General features: G+C 39.5%; 1 protein-coding gene across 10 annotated transcripts in view; it reads right to left on the reverse strand.

Annotated features, from left to right (window-relative positions):
- LOC119011284 (obscurin-like) overlaps positions 1–12,131 on the reverse strand; it is a 58,053-nt gene that overhangs the window by 28,466 nt on the left and 17,456 nt on the right. For 6 of the 10 annotated variants that reach the window (XM_037084263.1, XM_037084259.1, XM_037084258.1 and 3 more), the window contains exons 26-43: positions 11,475–11,741; positions 9,417–9,686; positions 9,043–9,309; positions 8,652–8,918; positions 8,237–8,503; positions 7,865–8,134; positions 7,504–7,773; positions 7,025–7,291; positions 5,094–5,360; positions 4,666–4,932; positions 4,161–4,427; positions 3,695–3,961; positions 3,247–3,513; positions 2,800–3,066; positions 2,356–2,622; positions 1,897–2,154; positions 1,430–1,696; positions 557–631 (exon numbers count right to left, since the gene is read on the reverse strand). In XM_037084263.1, the coding sequence (XP_036940158.1) occupies positions 557–631; positions 1,430–1,696; positions 1,897–2,154; positions 2,356–2,622; positions 2,800–3,066; positions 3,247–3,513; positions 3,695–3,961; positions 4,161–4,427; positions 4,666–4,932; positions 5,094–5,360; positions 7,025–7,291; positions 7,504–7,773; positions 7,865–8,134; positions 8,237–8,503; positions 8,652–8,918; positions 9,043–9,309; positions 9,417–9,686; positions 11,475–11,741 (4,614 nt within the window). The remainder of the gene's footprint in view (positions 1–556; positions 632–1,429; positions 1,697–1,896; positions 2,155–2,355; positions 2,623–2,799; positions 3,067–3,246; positions 3,514–3,694; positions 3,962–4,160; positions 4,428–4,665; positions 4,933–5,093; positions 5,361–7,024; positions 7,292–7,503; positions 7,774–7,864; positions 8,135–8,236; positions 8,504–8,651; positions 8,919–9,042; positions 9,310–9,416; positions 9,687–11,474; positions 11,742–12,131) is intronic. The other 4 variants (XM_037084266.1, XM_037084265.1, XM_037084264.1 and 1 more) reach the window with 1 other exon arrangement.

Genomic DNA, 12,131 nt, shown 5'->3' on the forward strand with positions numbered 1-12,131 from the left:
AACAATGTCAGACCTGCATTATTTTATATGATTATCTAAGCACAGGCTGTAACTGCCACAAATTCAAAGGCCTTCAGTCTTCTCAAACAACACAAATAATCATGTAAAAGACAATAAATCATGCCACATACAAGTGCGTAGATTATGTACATGTAAACTCCAGCCGGCAACAGGTATCATTCAAGAAAAAAGCATCAATATGCCAATACCACAAATGGCAGAAATACAAGGTTTTTCACTCCTTCTTCCAAACCAGCGTATTATGCTACAGAGACTGCAATACAACACTGACCAACATAGAAAATTCCAAAACACAATCCTGCCATAAGACAAAAGGAACAGTTGACACAGCAGACTCACAAAAGCGCAACCCAAGAAATATGGTAAACTAAAGAAATACTGCCACAACAATACACTCATCACATTCTAGAGAGGCCAACATGTAGAGGCCCAATCTAAGGCAGACTGCACATGGCAACACAAAGTCCATAATCAAGATGGACAGAGCACATTAAGCTGAAAGTCAAGTCAGCACATTGCCTTTTTCTTTCCATACCTGCTACTGTTTCTTTGGCCTCCTGCCTCTTAGATTCCAGTTTAGCAGCTGAAGGAGGAGCTGACAGCTTCACAGCTGAGAGAAAACAATTCAAATTCAGAATGCTGCTATTCTTTATCATCTACAGTACTGTACTATGATTTGTATAAAGTAAATACCACTTGACAATATAGCATTTTATACTCACATTTTGTAAAACTAAAATATCAGGAAGAACCGCACAACACAGTGTACAACTAAAATACAACCGGAACAAATATCAATTGGCTTGTCTGATTAAATAGTCAAGAACAGTTTATGGACCTATATATTTATATATATATATATATATATATATATATATATATATATATATATATATATATATATATACGTATATAGGTCAACACTATCATTAATAGAAACAAAAACGTGAGACACAAAAGAGTAGCAGAAAGCAAGATCTGCTAAAATGACATGAAGAAAAGGGCTTGACTTCAAATGTTTTGTATAGTAAATGTACAGTAAAAAAAATAAAGTCATGACTAATCTAAAGAAAGATTAATAAACATCCCAGCACAGAGCACACTCCAGAAAAGTGACCCAAGCAAAGACATCAAACCTACTGATCCACCTTATACAGTGTAAAAGAAACATTTTATGAATCTGATGTCAGACACTGTCAACGAATGCAGACATTTCATCAGACAGAAAACAGACAACAAAAGAAAAGGGATGATGGTGACAGTGATGTAATGAAAGCAGTCTTCAGGATTAAATATGAACAATATATCTCCGGCAGCGAAAAAAAAAAATGGTACACCACAAAATGTAAAGTAATGCATGCAAAACATATTTTATTACACTGTAGAAGTTTAAAACAAATCCTCCTACCCTTGACACTCAGGTTGGCTGTGGTCTTCTGGTCTCCACAAACACAGCTGTAGTCTCCACTGTCTTCTGGCACCACTTTGTTGATCAGGAGTTCATTCACAGAGTCCTTCTGCTTCAACTGGTACTTTTCTCCAGACTTCAGGACCTGTGTTCCCTTCTTCCACTCAACAGGAACTCCAGGTTTGGAGATCTCACATCGCAGAGTAACGCTGGTTCCCTCCTCAGCCTCTTGGTTCTCCAGCTTGTCTTTGAAGGTCACTGGTTGGGCTGAGCATTTATTAGTTGGTTAGCGACCCATTGCATGCATTACATAATATACCAACATGTATATAAAGCAAAAAAAAAAAAAGCACTGACAATTTGCAAGCCACCATGACATGCAGACTTTAAAGATACAGAAAAAAACAGTTGCATACAGTGTTCATAAATTGCTCCAAAGATCAAATCTTGAGAATTCCTCTTCCTACCCTTAATGTTGAGGCTGGCTGTGGTCTTCTGGTCTCCACAAACACAGCTGTAGTCTCCACTGTCTTCTAGGACCACTTTATTTATCAGGAGTTCATTTACAGAGTCCTTCTGCTTCATCTGGTACTTTTCTCCAGTCTTCAGGACCAGTGTTCCCTTCTTCCATTCAACAGAGACTCCAGGTTTGGTGATCACACATCGCAGAGAAACGTTGGTTCCCTCCTCAGCCTCCTGGTTCTCCAGCTTCTCTTTGAAGGTCACTGGTTGGGCAAAGCAAGTATTAATTGGTTAGTAGCCAGTTGCATGCATTTCACAAAATACAAACATGTATAAAAGCAAAAAAAGCAGTGACAATTTGCAATCCACCATAACATGAAGACTGTTAAAGACACAGAAAACCAGTTGCATGCAGTTTCCATAAATTGCTCCAAAGATCAAATCTTCAGAATTCCTCTTCCTACCCTTAACGTTGAGGCTGGCTGTGGTCTTTTGGTCTCCACACACACAGCTGTAATCTCCAGTGTCTTCTGGCACCACTTTGTTGATCAGGAGTTCATTTACAGAGGCCTTCTGCTTCATCAGGTACTTTTCTCCAGACTTCAGGACCTGTGTTCCCTTCTTCCACTCAACAGAGACTCCAGGTTTGGAGATCTCACATCGCAGAGTAACACTGGTTCCCTCTTCAGCCTCCTGGTTCTCCAGCTTCTCTTTGAAGGTCACTGGTTGGGCTGAAATTTAGTGGTTGGTTAACAGCCAGTTGCATGCCATTACATAAATTATAGAAATGTACATAAAACAAAAAAGACAACGAAAGACCATTTGCAATCCACAAAGACATGTAGACTCTAAAACAAACATGTCTTATAATGCTCCAAAGACCACATCCTGAGAAATCCTCTTCCTACCCTTGACATTGAGACTGGCTGTGGTCTTCTGGTCTCCACAAACACAGCTGTAATCTCCACTGTCTTCTGGCGCCACTTTATTTATAAGGAGTTCAATCACAGAGTCCTTCTGCTTCATCTGATACTTTTCTCCAGACTTCAGGACCTGTGTTCCCTTCTTCCACTCCACTTGGACCCCAGGTTTGGAGATCTCACATCGCAGAGTAGCGCTGGTTTCCTCCTCAGCCTCCTGGTTCTCCAGCTTCTCTTTGAAGGTCACTGGTTGGGCTGAAATTTATTGGTTGGTTAACAGCCAGTTGCATGCCATTACATAAATTATAGTAATGTACATAAAACAAAAAAAGACAAAGAAAGACCATTTGCAATCCACAAAGACATGCAGACTCTAAAAAAAAAACATGTTTAATAATGCTCCATAGACCACATCCTGAGAAATCCTCTTCCTACCCTTGACATTGAGACTAGCTGTGGTCCTCTGGTCTCCACAAACACAGCTGTAGTCTCCACTGTCATCTGGCACCACCTTGTTGATCAGGAGTTCATTCACAGTGTCCTTCTGCTTCATCTGATACTTTTCTCCAGACTTCAGCACCTGTGTTCCTTTTTTCCACTCCACTTGGACTCCAGGTTTGGAGATCTCACAGCGCAGGGTAAGATTTGTTCCCTCCTCAGCTTCCTGGCTCTCCAGCTTCTCTTTGAAGGTCACCGGTTGGGCTGTGCATTTATTAGTAGGTTAACAGTCAGTGGCATGCAATTACATAAATAATAAATTTTATAAATATATATATATATGAAGACAAGCACAGAACATTTGCAAAAGATGATGACATGCAGACCATTAAACCATTTTTTAAATTTGCTATTTACTCAGACCAACTGAAAATCTTCTTCCTACCCTTAACATTGATGCTGGCTGTTGTCTTCTGGTCTCCACAAACACAGCTGTAGTCTCCACTGTCTTCTGGCACCACTTTGTTGATCAGGAGTTCATTCACAGAGGCGTTCTGCTTCATATGGTACTTTTCTCCAGACTTCAGGACTTGTGTTCCCTTCTTCCACTCAACAGAGACTCCAGGTTTGGAGATCTCACATCGCAGAGTAACACTGGTTCCCTCTTCAGCCTCCTGGCTCTCCAGCATCTTTTTGAAGGTCACTGGTTGGGCTGAGCATTTATTCATTGGTTAGCAACCCGTTGCATGTTTTGCATAAAATACAAACATGTATAAAAGCAAAAAAAAAAAAAAAAGAACTGACAATTTGCTATCCATCATGACATGCAGACTGTTAAAAACAGAAAACCAGTTGCATACAGTTTTCATGAATTGCCCCAAAGATCAAATCTTCAGAATTCCTCTTCCTACCCTTAACGTTGAGGCTGGCTGTGGTCTTCTGGTCTCCACAAACACAGCTGTAGTCTCCACTGTCTTCTGGGACCAATTTGTTGATCAGGAGTTCATTCACAGAGTCCTTCTGCTTCATCTGGTACTTTTCTCCAGACTTCAAGAGCTGTGTTCCCTTCTTCCAGTCAACAGGAATTCCAGGTTTGGTGATCACACATTGCAGAGAAACGCTGGTTCCCTCCTCAGCCTCCTGGTTCTCCAGCTTCTGTTTGAAGGTCACTGGTTGGGCTAAGCAATTATTAATTGGTTAGCAGCCACTTGCATGCATTTCATAAAGTATAAAAAATGATATAAAATGACAAGAAACACTGACCATTTGCAACCCACAATAACATGCATACTCCAAAACAACCTTGTCTAAATATGAACATGAAAAAAACATTTGTACAATTTTTTCATACAGTGCTCCATGTTCTAATTTTTTAATTTGTTACTCAGACCAACAGTTTGTAATTCCTCTTCCTACCATTAACGCTGAGGCTGGCTGTGGTCTTTTGGTCTCCACAAACACAGCTGTAGTCTCCACTATCTTCTGTCACCACTTTATTTATCAGGAGTTCATTCACACAGTCCTTTTGCATCATCTGATACTTTTCTCCAGACTTCAGGACTTGCGTTCCCTTTTTCCACTCAACAGGGACTCCGGTTTCAGAGAGTTCACAGCGCAGACTAATGCTGGTTCCCTCCTCAGCCTTCAGGCTCTCCAGCTTCTGTCTGAAGGCTGGCGGCAATGCTGTACAACCAAGTTGTCATTACTTTTCAAAAATCAGGTAAAGTAGTTGAATGTAAGTCCTAACAAAACACCATGAAGGGAACAAAAGTGGAACTCCTTTGGGAAATACAACATGAACACACAAAACTTAAAACTACAGACAAGACTTCATGGATCCATACCGTTGACTTTCACAGTTGCAGATGTCTTCTGGTCCCCACACACGCAAGAATACTCTCCACTATCTTCAGTCTTCAAATTCTTGATCTGAAGCTCACATAAAGTCTCCTTCTGCTTCATCTCATACTTCTCTCCAGTTTTGAGAATTTCAGAGCCTTTCTTCCACTGAATGTCGGCCACAGGTTTCGATAACTTGCAGCAAAGTGTCACAGTCTCTCCTTTGTTTTTCTCCTGGTTCTTGAGTTCCTCTTTAAAACTAGCAGGCCGGGCTAAAATAAAATGAACAGTGACTCGATTATATAATTCATGGAGTTGTATTTTGTTTGGTTGTGATGGAGGATGGAAAATGATTAGAGGCAAAGATGATGTGTGAGTTGTTGTTGTGCTCCCGTCACCCAAGGTTAGCCTTTGGAGACAAAAAGGATTCCAACAGTTGAACTGATCTTCCTGTTGATGAAGGTTTTGCTACAAGCAAGTTTTTTTTCTATCCAAAAACAGAATCAAACTCTCATTACAACTCTACAGAATTAAATCCTTCTGAAATGCAAAAAGGATTACCAAAAAATGAACTATTCCTTTATGAAGTAAACAGTCCAAGACAATCCATTTGGGAGCAGGTCACTTTGAAACATTTGCACATGCTGATGACTGTTGTTCACAGTTTGTAGATGTGCAAAGAGTCTCCCAATCATACAGACCCCAAGACAGAATTGTGCAACAGAAAGAGCAAATCGTAACCTCTAATAATACACTCACAATGCAAAATACTGATAACAAAATTCCAAAAAAACGACATGAGACATAAGATTTTGTTAAAAATCAACCTCATCTATAGTTCTATTGACAAATCTACATTGTAAGTAGAATTAACTGCAGGTGGTGTCTGTTACCTTTGATAACAAGGGACGCATAAACTGTCTGATCCCAAGCAACCACAGAGATGGTGCCAGAGTCACTGGTGTTAGTTCTCTTACAGTAAGAGAGTGGCACCGCACCCCCCCCCCTCGAGAATATGAATATCATTGAGGGGACTTGGCTGCAGGGGGCTATCATCTAAGCACCACTGTACGTGTGGAAGATCAGTAGGACTGACAAAGCAAACAAATGTGGCAGAATACCCTTCAAAACAAGTAACATCCTGTGGTTTTTCCACTATAACCACCAACTGGCCTTTAAAAGCAAAACCAAACCAAACTATGAGGAAATTCAACATTGCAGTAAAACAGTAGAAGTGTCTCAGGTTCTGATATCGAGGGTCCACTCAGCTATGTTAAATATAAACTATTTTTTTAACAGGATAAAATAGCTTGTATCTAAGTCATAATTACTTATCAGCAATCACTAAAATCCAAATTATTATGGGGCTTTATTCCTGTCTTTATTCAATAGTGTGGTCTTTCAAGCTAAGAGAATGAGGATGGAAGTGGATGAACCCCAAACCACCAGCCATTCTTAAGGTTTGCGCTAAAAAGTAAAGCAAACACGTTCGCCACAAGGCAGGGATGTTACTAAGAGCAGAAGAGAATTTTAAGAGCAGATATGTCACGAGCACAGAAGCAGCCTGAGTGCAATGAGATGGGCTGAACCTGGAGCAGGGAAATCTGTGCAAGCAACCATATATCTGAGCGCAAGCACACAGTTTGAGCAGAAGCAGAGCAAACCAAAGCACATGGTCATTTGACTACAATGACAAGGTCTTGAGGGAAAGCACTGCAAAATCTGAACCTGAAATCTTGGAATCGTGCTCTTAAATTAAAAAAAGACCATGCTCTTGAATAAAGATATGAACAAACACCTTACACTGTACCAATTGTGTTTCTTCCAAAGGTAAGAAGTAAGTAACTCTTCACCCAGAATTCAAAAATATAATAAGCTCTGCATAACAAATCCTTACCCCAAACTTGTATACACACATACAAACATAAGTTCTTACCTTTGACTGTCACCTTTGCCATGCTCTTCGCAGTGCCTACGTCACAAGTGTAAATATCAGTGTCTTTCTCCTCCAGGTGTTTGATGGTGAGGGTTAAGACCCCTTCCTTCTGGAACATCTCATATCGACCTCCAGCCTTGAGCTCTGTGTGACCCTTAAGCCATACCACAGTGGAAGGGGTCAGTGCGGTCTCACATTGCAAGGTCACGGAGCTCTTCTCCTCTGCCTGGCTATCCTTCAACGCTTTAGTGAATTTATGGATTGGTTCTGGAGAAAGAAAACAATGTTTTACAGTTTAAGGCACAGTAAACATTATACGTTTACTATATGAAAATACCAGTTCTTTATCTAATAAGGATATCAATCAGCTTTTTACCACAATCTACGAATAACTCCTGTCATAGGGAAGTCTCTAACAATGTCAAAGACAGAAATTTCAGTGAGACAGTGGTAGTAAAATATATAATCTTCAGTCTCACCCTTGATCTCCAGCTTGGCTTTGGTGGTTGCGCCTCCAACAACTTCACAGCTGTACTCTCCAGAGTCTTGAGCCGAGACATTATGGACGATCAGCTTCATGATCCTGTCCTCATGGCTAATGTCATACTTCTGGCTCTTTCTGATGGCTTTGCCTTCCTTGGCCCAATTTACAGTGAAACTGGCCTTTGTTACCTCACAGGTAAATACAGCATCTTCTCCTTTAACAGCGCAAACATTCTGCAGTCCTTTCAACACAGATGAAGCTTTACCTGCAACATGGAATGATAACGTGTTTATTTTGCTACCTTAGTATTTTTGTTACTTTGTCTAGGCCTCTTTAAAATGAGTTATGTAGCTTACCTTCGACTGTTAATGTTGTTTTAGAGCTCAGGTCTTTAATCTTGAAGACCACCTCTCCAGCATCAGCAGGAGTAACATCTTTAATGGTCAGCATGTACTTGCGACCTTTACTGGTGACTCTGAAGCGACCTCCATTTGTAACAGTTTGGCCATTAACAGTCCAGGAACACTCATCCGTGCTCTCACGAGACAAAATGCACTCAAAGCTACACTCCTCTCCTTCATTCACCTCAGCTGATTTCAGCCATTTGGTAATTCCAATGCCAATCTCTAGATTTGGGACAGACAGAATACATTGGTGATATTGCCATTAATACCATATGTATGAAGGCTAACACTGTAAATCTGTGTATTTCAAACAACAATACCAACCTCTTACAGTGACCTTTGCTTTAGAAACCTCAGTTCCAAGATCACAAGTATACTCTCCGGCATCTTCTTTGGTGACGTCCTTGATGATTAGTCCCAAAGACTTGCCCGTGTGAAGGAGCTCATACTTTGGTCCAGCCTTTAAGACTTTACCTTCTTTTCTCCATGTGGGAGAAACCCTGGGCTTGCACGCCTCGCATGCCAGAGTTATCATGCCTTTCTCCTCCCCAATGACATCATCAAGAGACTTGAGAAAGACAGCACGCTTCTCTGGAGAGGAATAAAGAAAATGCAGAGTTCAGATTCAAGGTACTGTAGGCATAGTATGACCATGCCTGTAGTCCCGTTGTTTGATTTCCTGCCTTTTATTGATAGTTATTTTTTTGTGCTAGTACACATAACACATGATGGTTCTTACCTTTAACCTTAAGTGTCACAGACTCTTTCACCTTGCGTACTTGAAAGGTGATAGTACCTCCATCCTGAGGTGCCAGGTTCTTCAGTGTGAGCTTGTGAATCTTTCCTTCATGAGTGATGGTGTTGACTTCATTTGTGAAGAGCACCTTGTCATTCAGAAGCCACTGTACCTCTTCATCTGGATAGTTAATCTCACTTGTGAACACTGCATCGCTGTCTTCGTCAACCTCTGTGTCAGCCAAGTGCTTGGTGACCTTAATTTCACGCACTGTACAAAAAATACAAGACTGTTTTAGTTTGAAGAATACTTCTAATAGTTTATCTATGTTTAATCTAATAATACGTTGCAGAATTGCTGTGTTTTGTGTAGTATTTAAAGGTTCTAACAGTACCTTCAACAGTAAGTGTGCCTTTGGACTTAGCAGGTCCAGACTCACAGCGGTACTCTCCACTGTCCTCCTCAGTCAACCTCTGAATGGTAAGTTGAGCCCTTGTAGCATCTTGCTTTATGTTATACTTGTCTGATGCTGTCAGAGCTACCTGACCTTTGAACCACTTAACATCTTTGGGTGAGGCAGAGAATTTGCAGGTAAGCATGGCTGAGCTTTTCTCCTTTGCCTTCACATCCTTGATGGGCTCTGCAATCTCAAGCGGACGCTCTAAATGTGAGGAATAGAATGTGATTAGATAAATTTACCTTCAGCAGCATCACAGTACATACGTTATCATGGCAAACTGCAATATAAACAAGATTTACCACATTTACCTTTGACTGTGAGCTGGGCTACAGATTTGCTCTTCCCTGCTGTAAACTGCACAGGTCCTGTCATTGATGCTTTGGTCTTTTTGAATGTAAGACGGTGCATGGTGCCTTCTTTCTCCATTTCAACATCAGTACTCTCCTGAACAGCAACTCCATTCAGAGTCCATGTAGGAGGTTTCACCAATTCCATACTGATTTCAACTTCAAAAACAGCTGCAAAGGGTTCTGTCACTTCAACTGAACTAAGTTCCCGCACAATGCTGATGGACTGCTCTGGAGGGGTCATGAAAAGAAAAAGTTAGAAGTCACTAGAATAAAAAATAGTTGAGTTATACTATAGGAGCATAGGAAATATTTAAGCTTTTATGAAGACCTAAATCAAATTACAAATCCCATATACTTTATCATAGTGCCAAATGTTAGTGGTCAGAACTTGTTTTTAATGGGAATCCAATTTTTTGTGTGCTGTTAAAATCATCTTAAAACCTATAACCTAGCCAGTATTGGATTTTTCAGGCTAATAATACAAATGTTAAAGGTGCACTATGTAGTTTTAGAGAAGACATTTTTGTAAGAAGTGAAAGATTTTTTCATGACTGATTGAACTGAATAAAGAAACGTTTAATTTCATACTGTTTTACTTTGTTCATATTCAGTGGACTCCACTTTTCTAGCTTCAAACAGTGTTCTGGTGAAGTAGTCTTCTTCCTTAAACAGCTTGTTTATTCAGTTATGCAAAAAATGTATATTTTTAGGTTGTATTATTACTTGTATAATTATTGAAATTCTCCTCCAAAATTACATAGTGCCCCTTTAAGGCCAGAACTGATATTTGGGAATCTGATAATACTACATTAGCATGCAGTAATTATTTGAACACTAATGTAAACAAACAACATATTTTATCAATTGTGACCAAGATACATTCTGAGATAAACTTGTTAGCACTCTCTGGTGGTGTAATGGAGACACCGTTTTAAAATGGTTTCAAACCTAGCTTGCTATTTTTATACTGCAATTTTTTGTTATCTCCCTTCCAACATATACACCAATTTAATTTGACAAGTACGATTCGTTTAATAAAAGTCCACCTGTCATTACTTGGTCAGATAGACCTCTAACAATTGCCTCCATGTATATAAAACCCTCCTGCTCCTTCTCATTGTCATTGTTAAAATATTAATTGTGTTAATTTGGGATTTATTTTAGAGCTACAACTAAATCAAAGGGTTCTTCAATATTTCAGCAACTAATATGATAATTTGCCATTAGTAATATCAAAATAACACAACTGAATTGGAATTACCAAAAAATGACACAAAAATCCATAAAGTATAACAAACACATTACATGCAGTGCAAATCAATGGCTATTGTTAATCCTCATTAAGCATTGTTTTTAAGTCCTACATTTCCAAGGTTCTAAAAGGTCCCATAGAAGGAAAGACACAGGTATTACCAAAAAAAAAATCAACAATAGCTCCTCTCTATTCAAGTGTCCCAGTAAGACATGACAATGAGAAAGTAAGCCAACATACACAAAACCAGGAACCTGAAATAGAGGGACTAAACAAATTTGGCCATCATTAAATATATTATTTACATCCAAACTTTTTCTACTGTGAAATGTCGAAATTGTCTTCAGTGAAAATGGTCTATTATTCAATTCAAAGGACCTTATTGAAACAACCTAATGAATTTGCACCAAAGTCTAAGTGAGCAGTTTTGTTCATTTCTATCTTGCTCAAATACTTAATATCAATTAGTATACTTAGTATACTATACAATTAGTATACTATTTCATTCAGTAGGTCAGACTTGTTCCAAAAGGGCCTACAAATAAATCAACATAATGTTCCTATAGTGCACGACTAAATGACAGACAGACAGACAGAAATATACATTGATAGACAGAATCCTCATTGACATAGAGTCTGATGGCTTGTTTTGTGTAAATACGAGTATGCACATGTATTTTCAAAGTCATATTCATGAATGCCCTACATTTCAAAAACCTGACACTGAAAATCCAATAAACCATCTTCATCTTCCATCAGGTTACCTTCTACAAGTAGTTTACAGGATGTCTTGTCGTCAGTGGCGTCACAGGTGTACGTGTCTTCATCACGCTCGTCCACGTCGTTGATGGTGAGTTTTCGGTACACATCCTCACTCTTGATCTCATACTTCTTGCTGGGTTTGATCTCCATCTTATTCTTGTACCACTTCACCTTTGCACTGGCACGTGAAACTTGGCATTCAAGGTGACCACGATGCTTATACATCGCTATCTTATCCCTGAGTCTCTTCACAAACTTCACAGGCAGCTCTACAGTTACAATAACAGTGAATCAATGAAAACTCTCATGTATGCCTCAAAGAAAGATTAAAGGCTATTACTGCCAAGGCCTTGCCAAAGCCCTTGCCTAAGCATTGTGGGACAGCCAATGTTCAAAATTGAATCATGTACTAGCCAAAGCAAATAGGGCTTATTTGTACTGGATAATCAGTTTCAACATGTTTTGCAAAAGCTAAAGCGGATAGCTAGCCTCTCGTAACAATACTTGCCATTCATTTTTGTTTTTATATCAGTCTGTTTGATTGCAAACAGTGAGACACTGACATAGAAACAAGACAACATGTGCATGATGATGCAAGCTATCTAATATAAATAGTCTTTCTCATTCTCCTGGAGATTTCCAGTCTTCAAATGTCTCCA

Source organism: Acanthopagrus latus, chromosome 21 (assembly GCF_904848185.1).
Source record: "Acanthopagrus latus isolate v.2019 chromosome 21, fAcaLat1.1, whole genome shotgun sequence".
NCBI classification, from domain to species: Eukaryota; Metazoa; Chordata; class Actinopteri; order Spariformes; family Sparidae; genus Acanthopagrus; species Acanthopagrus latus.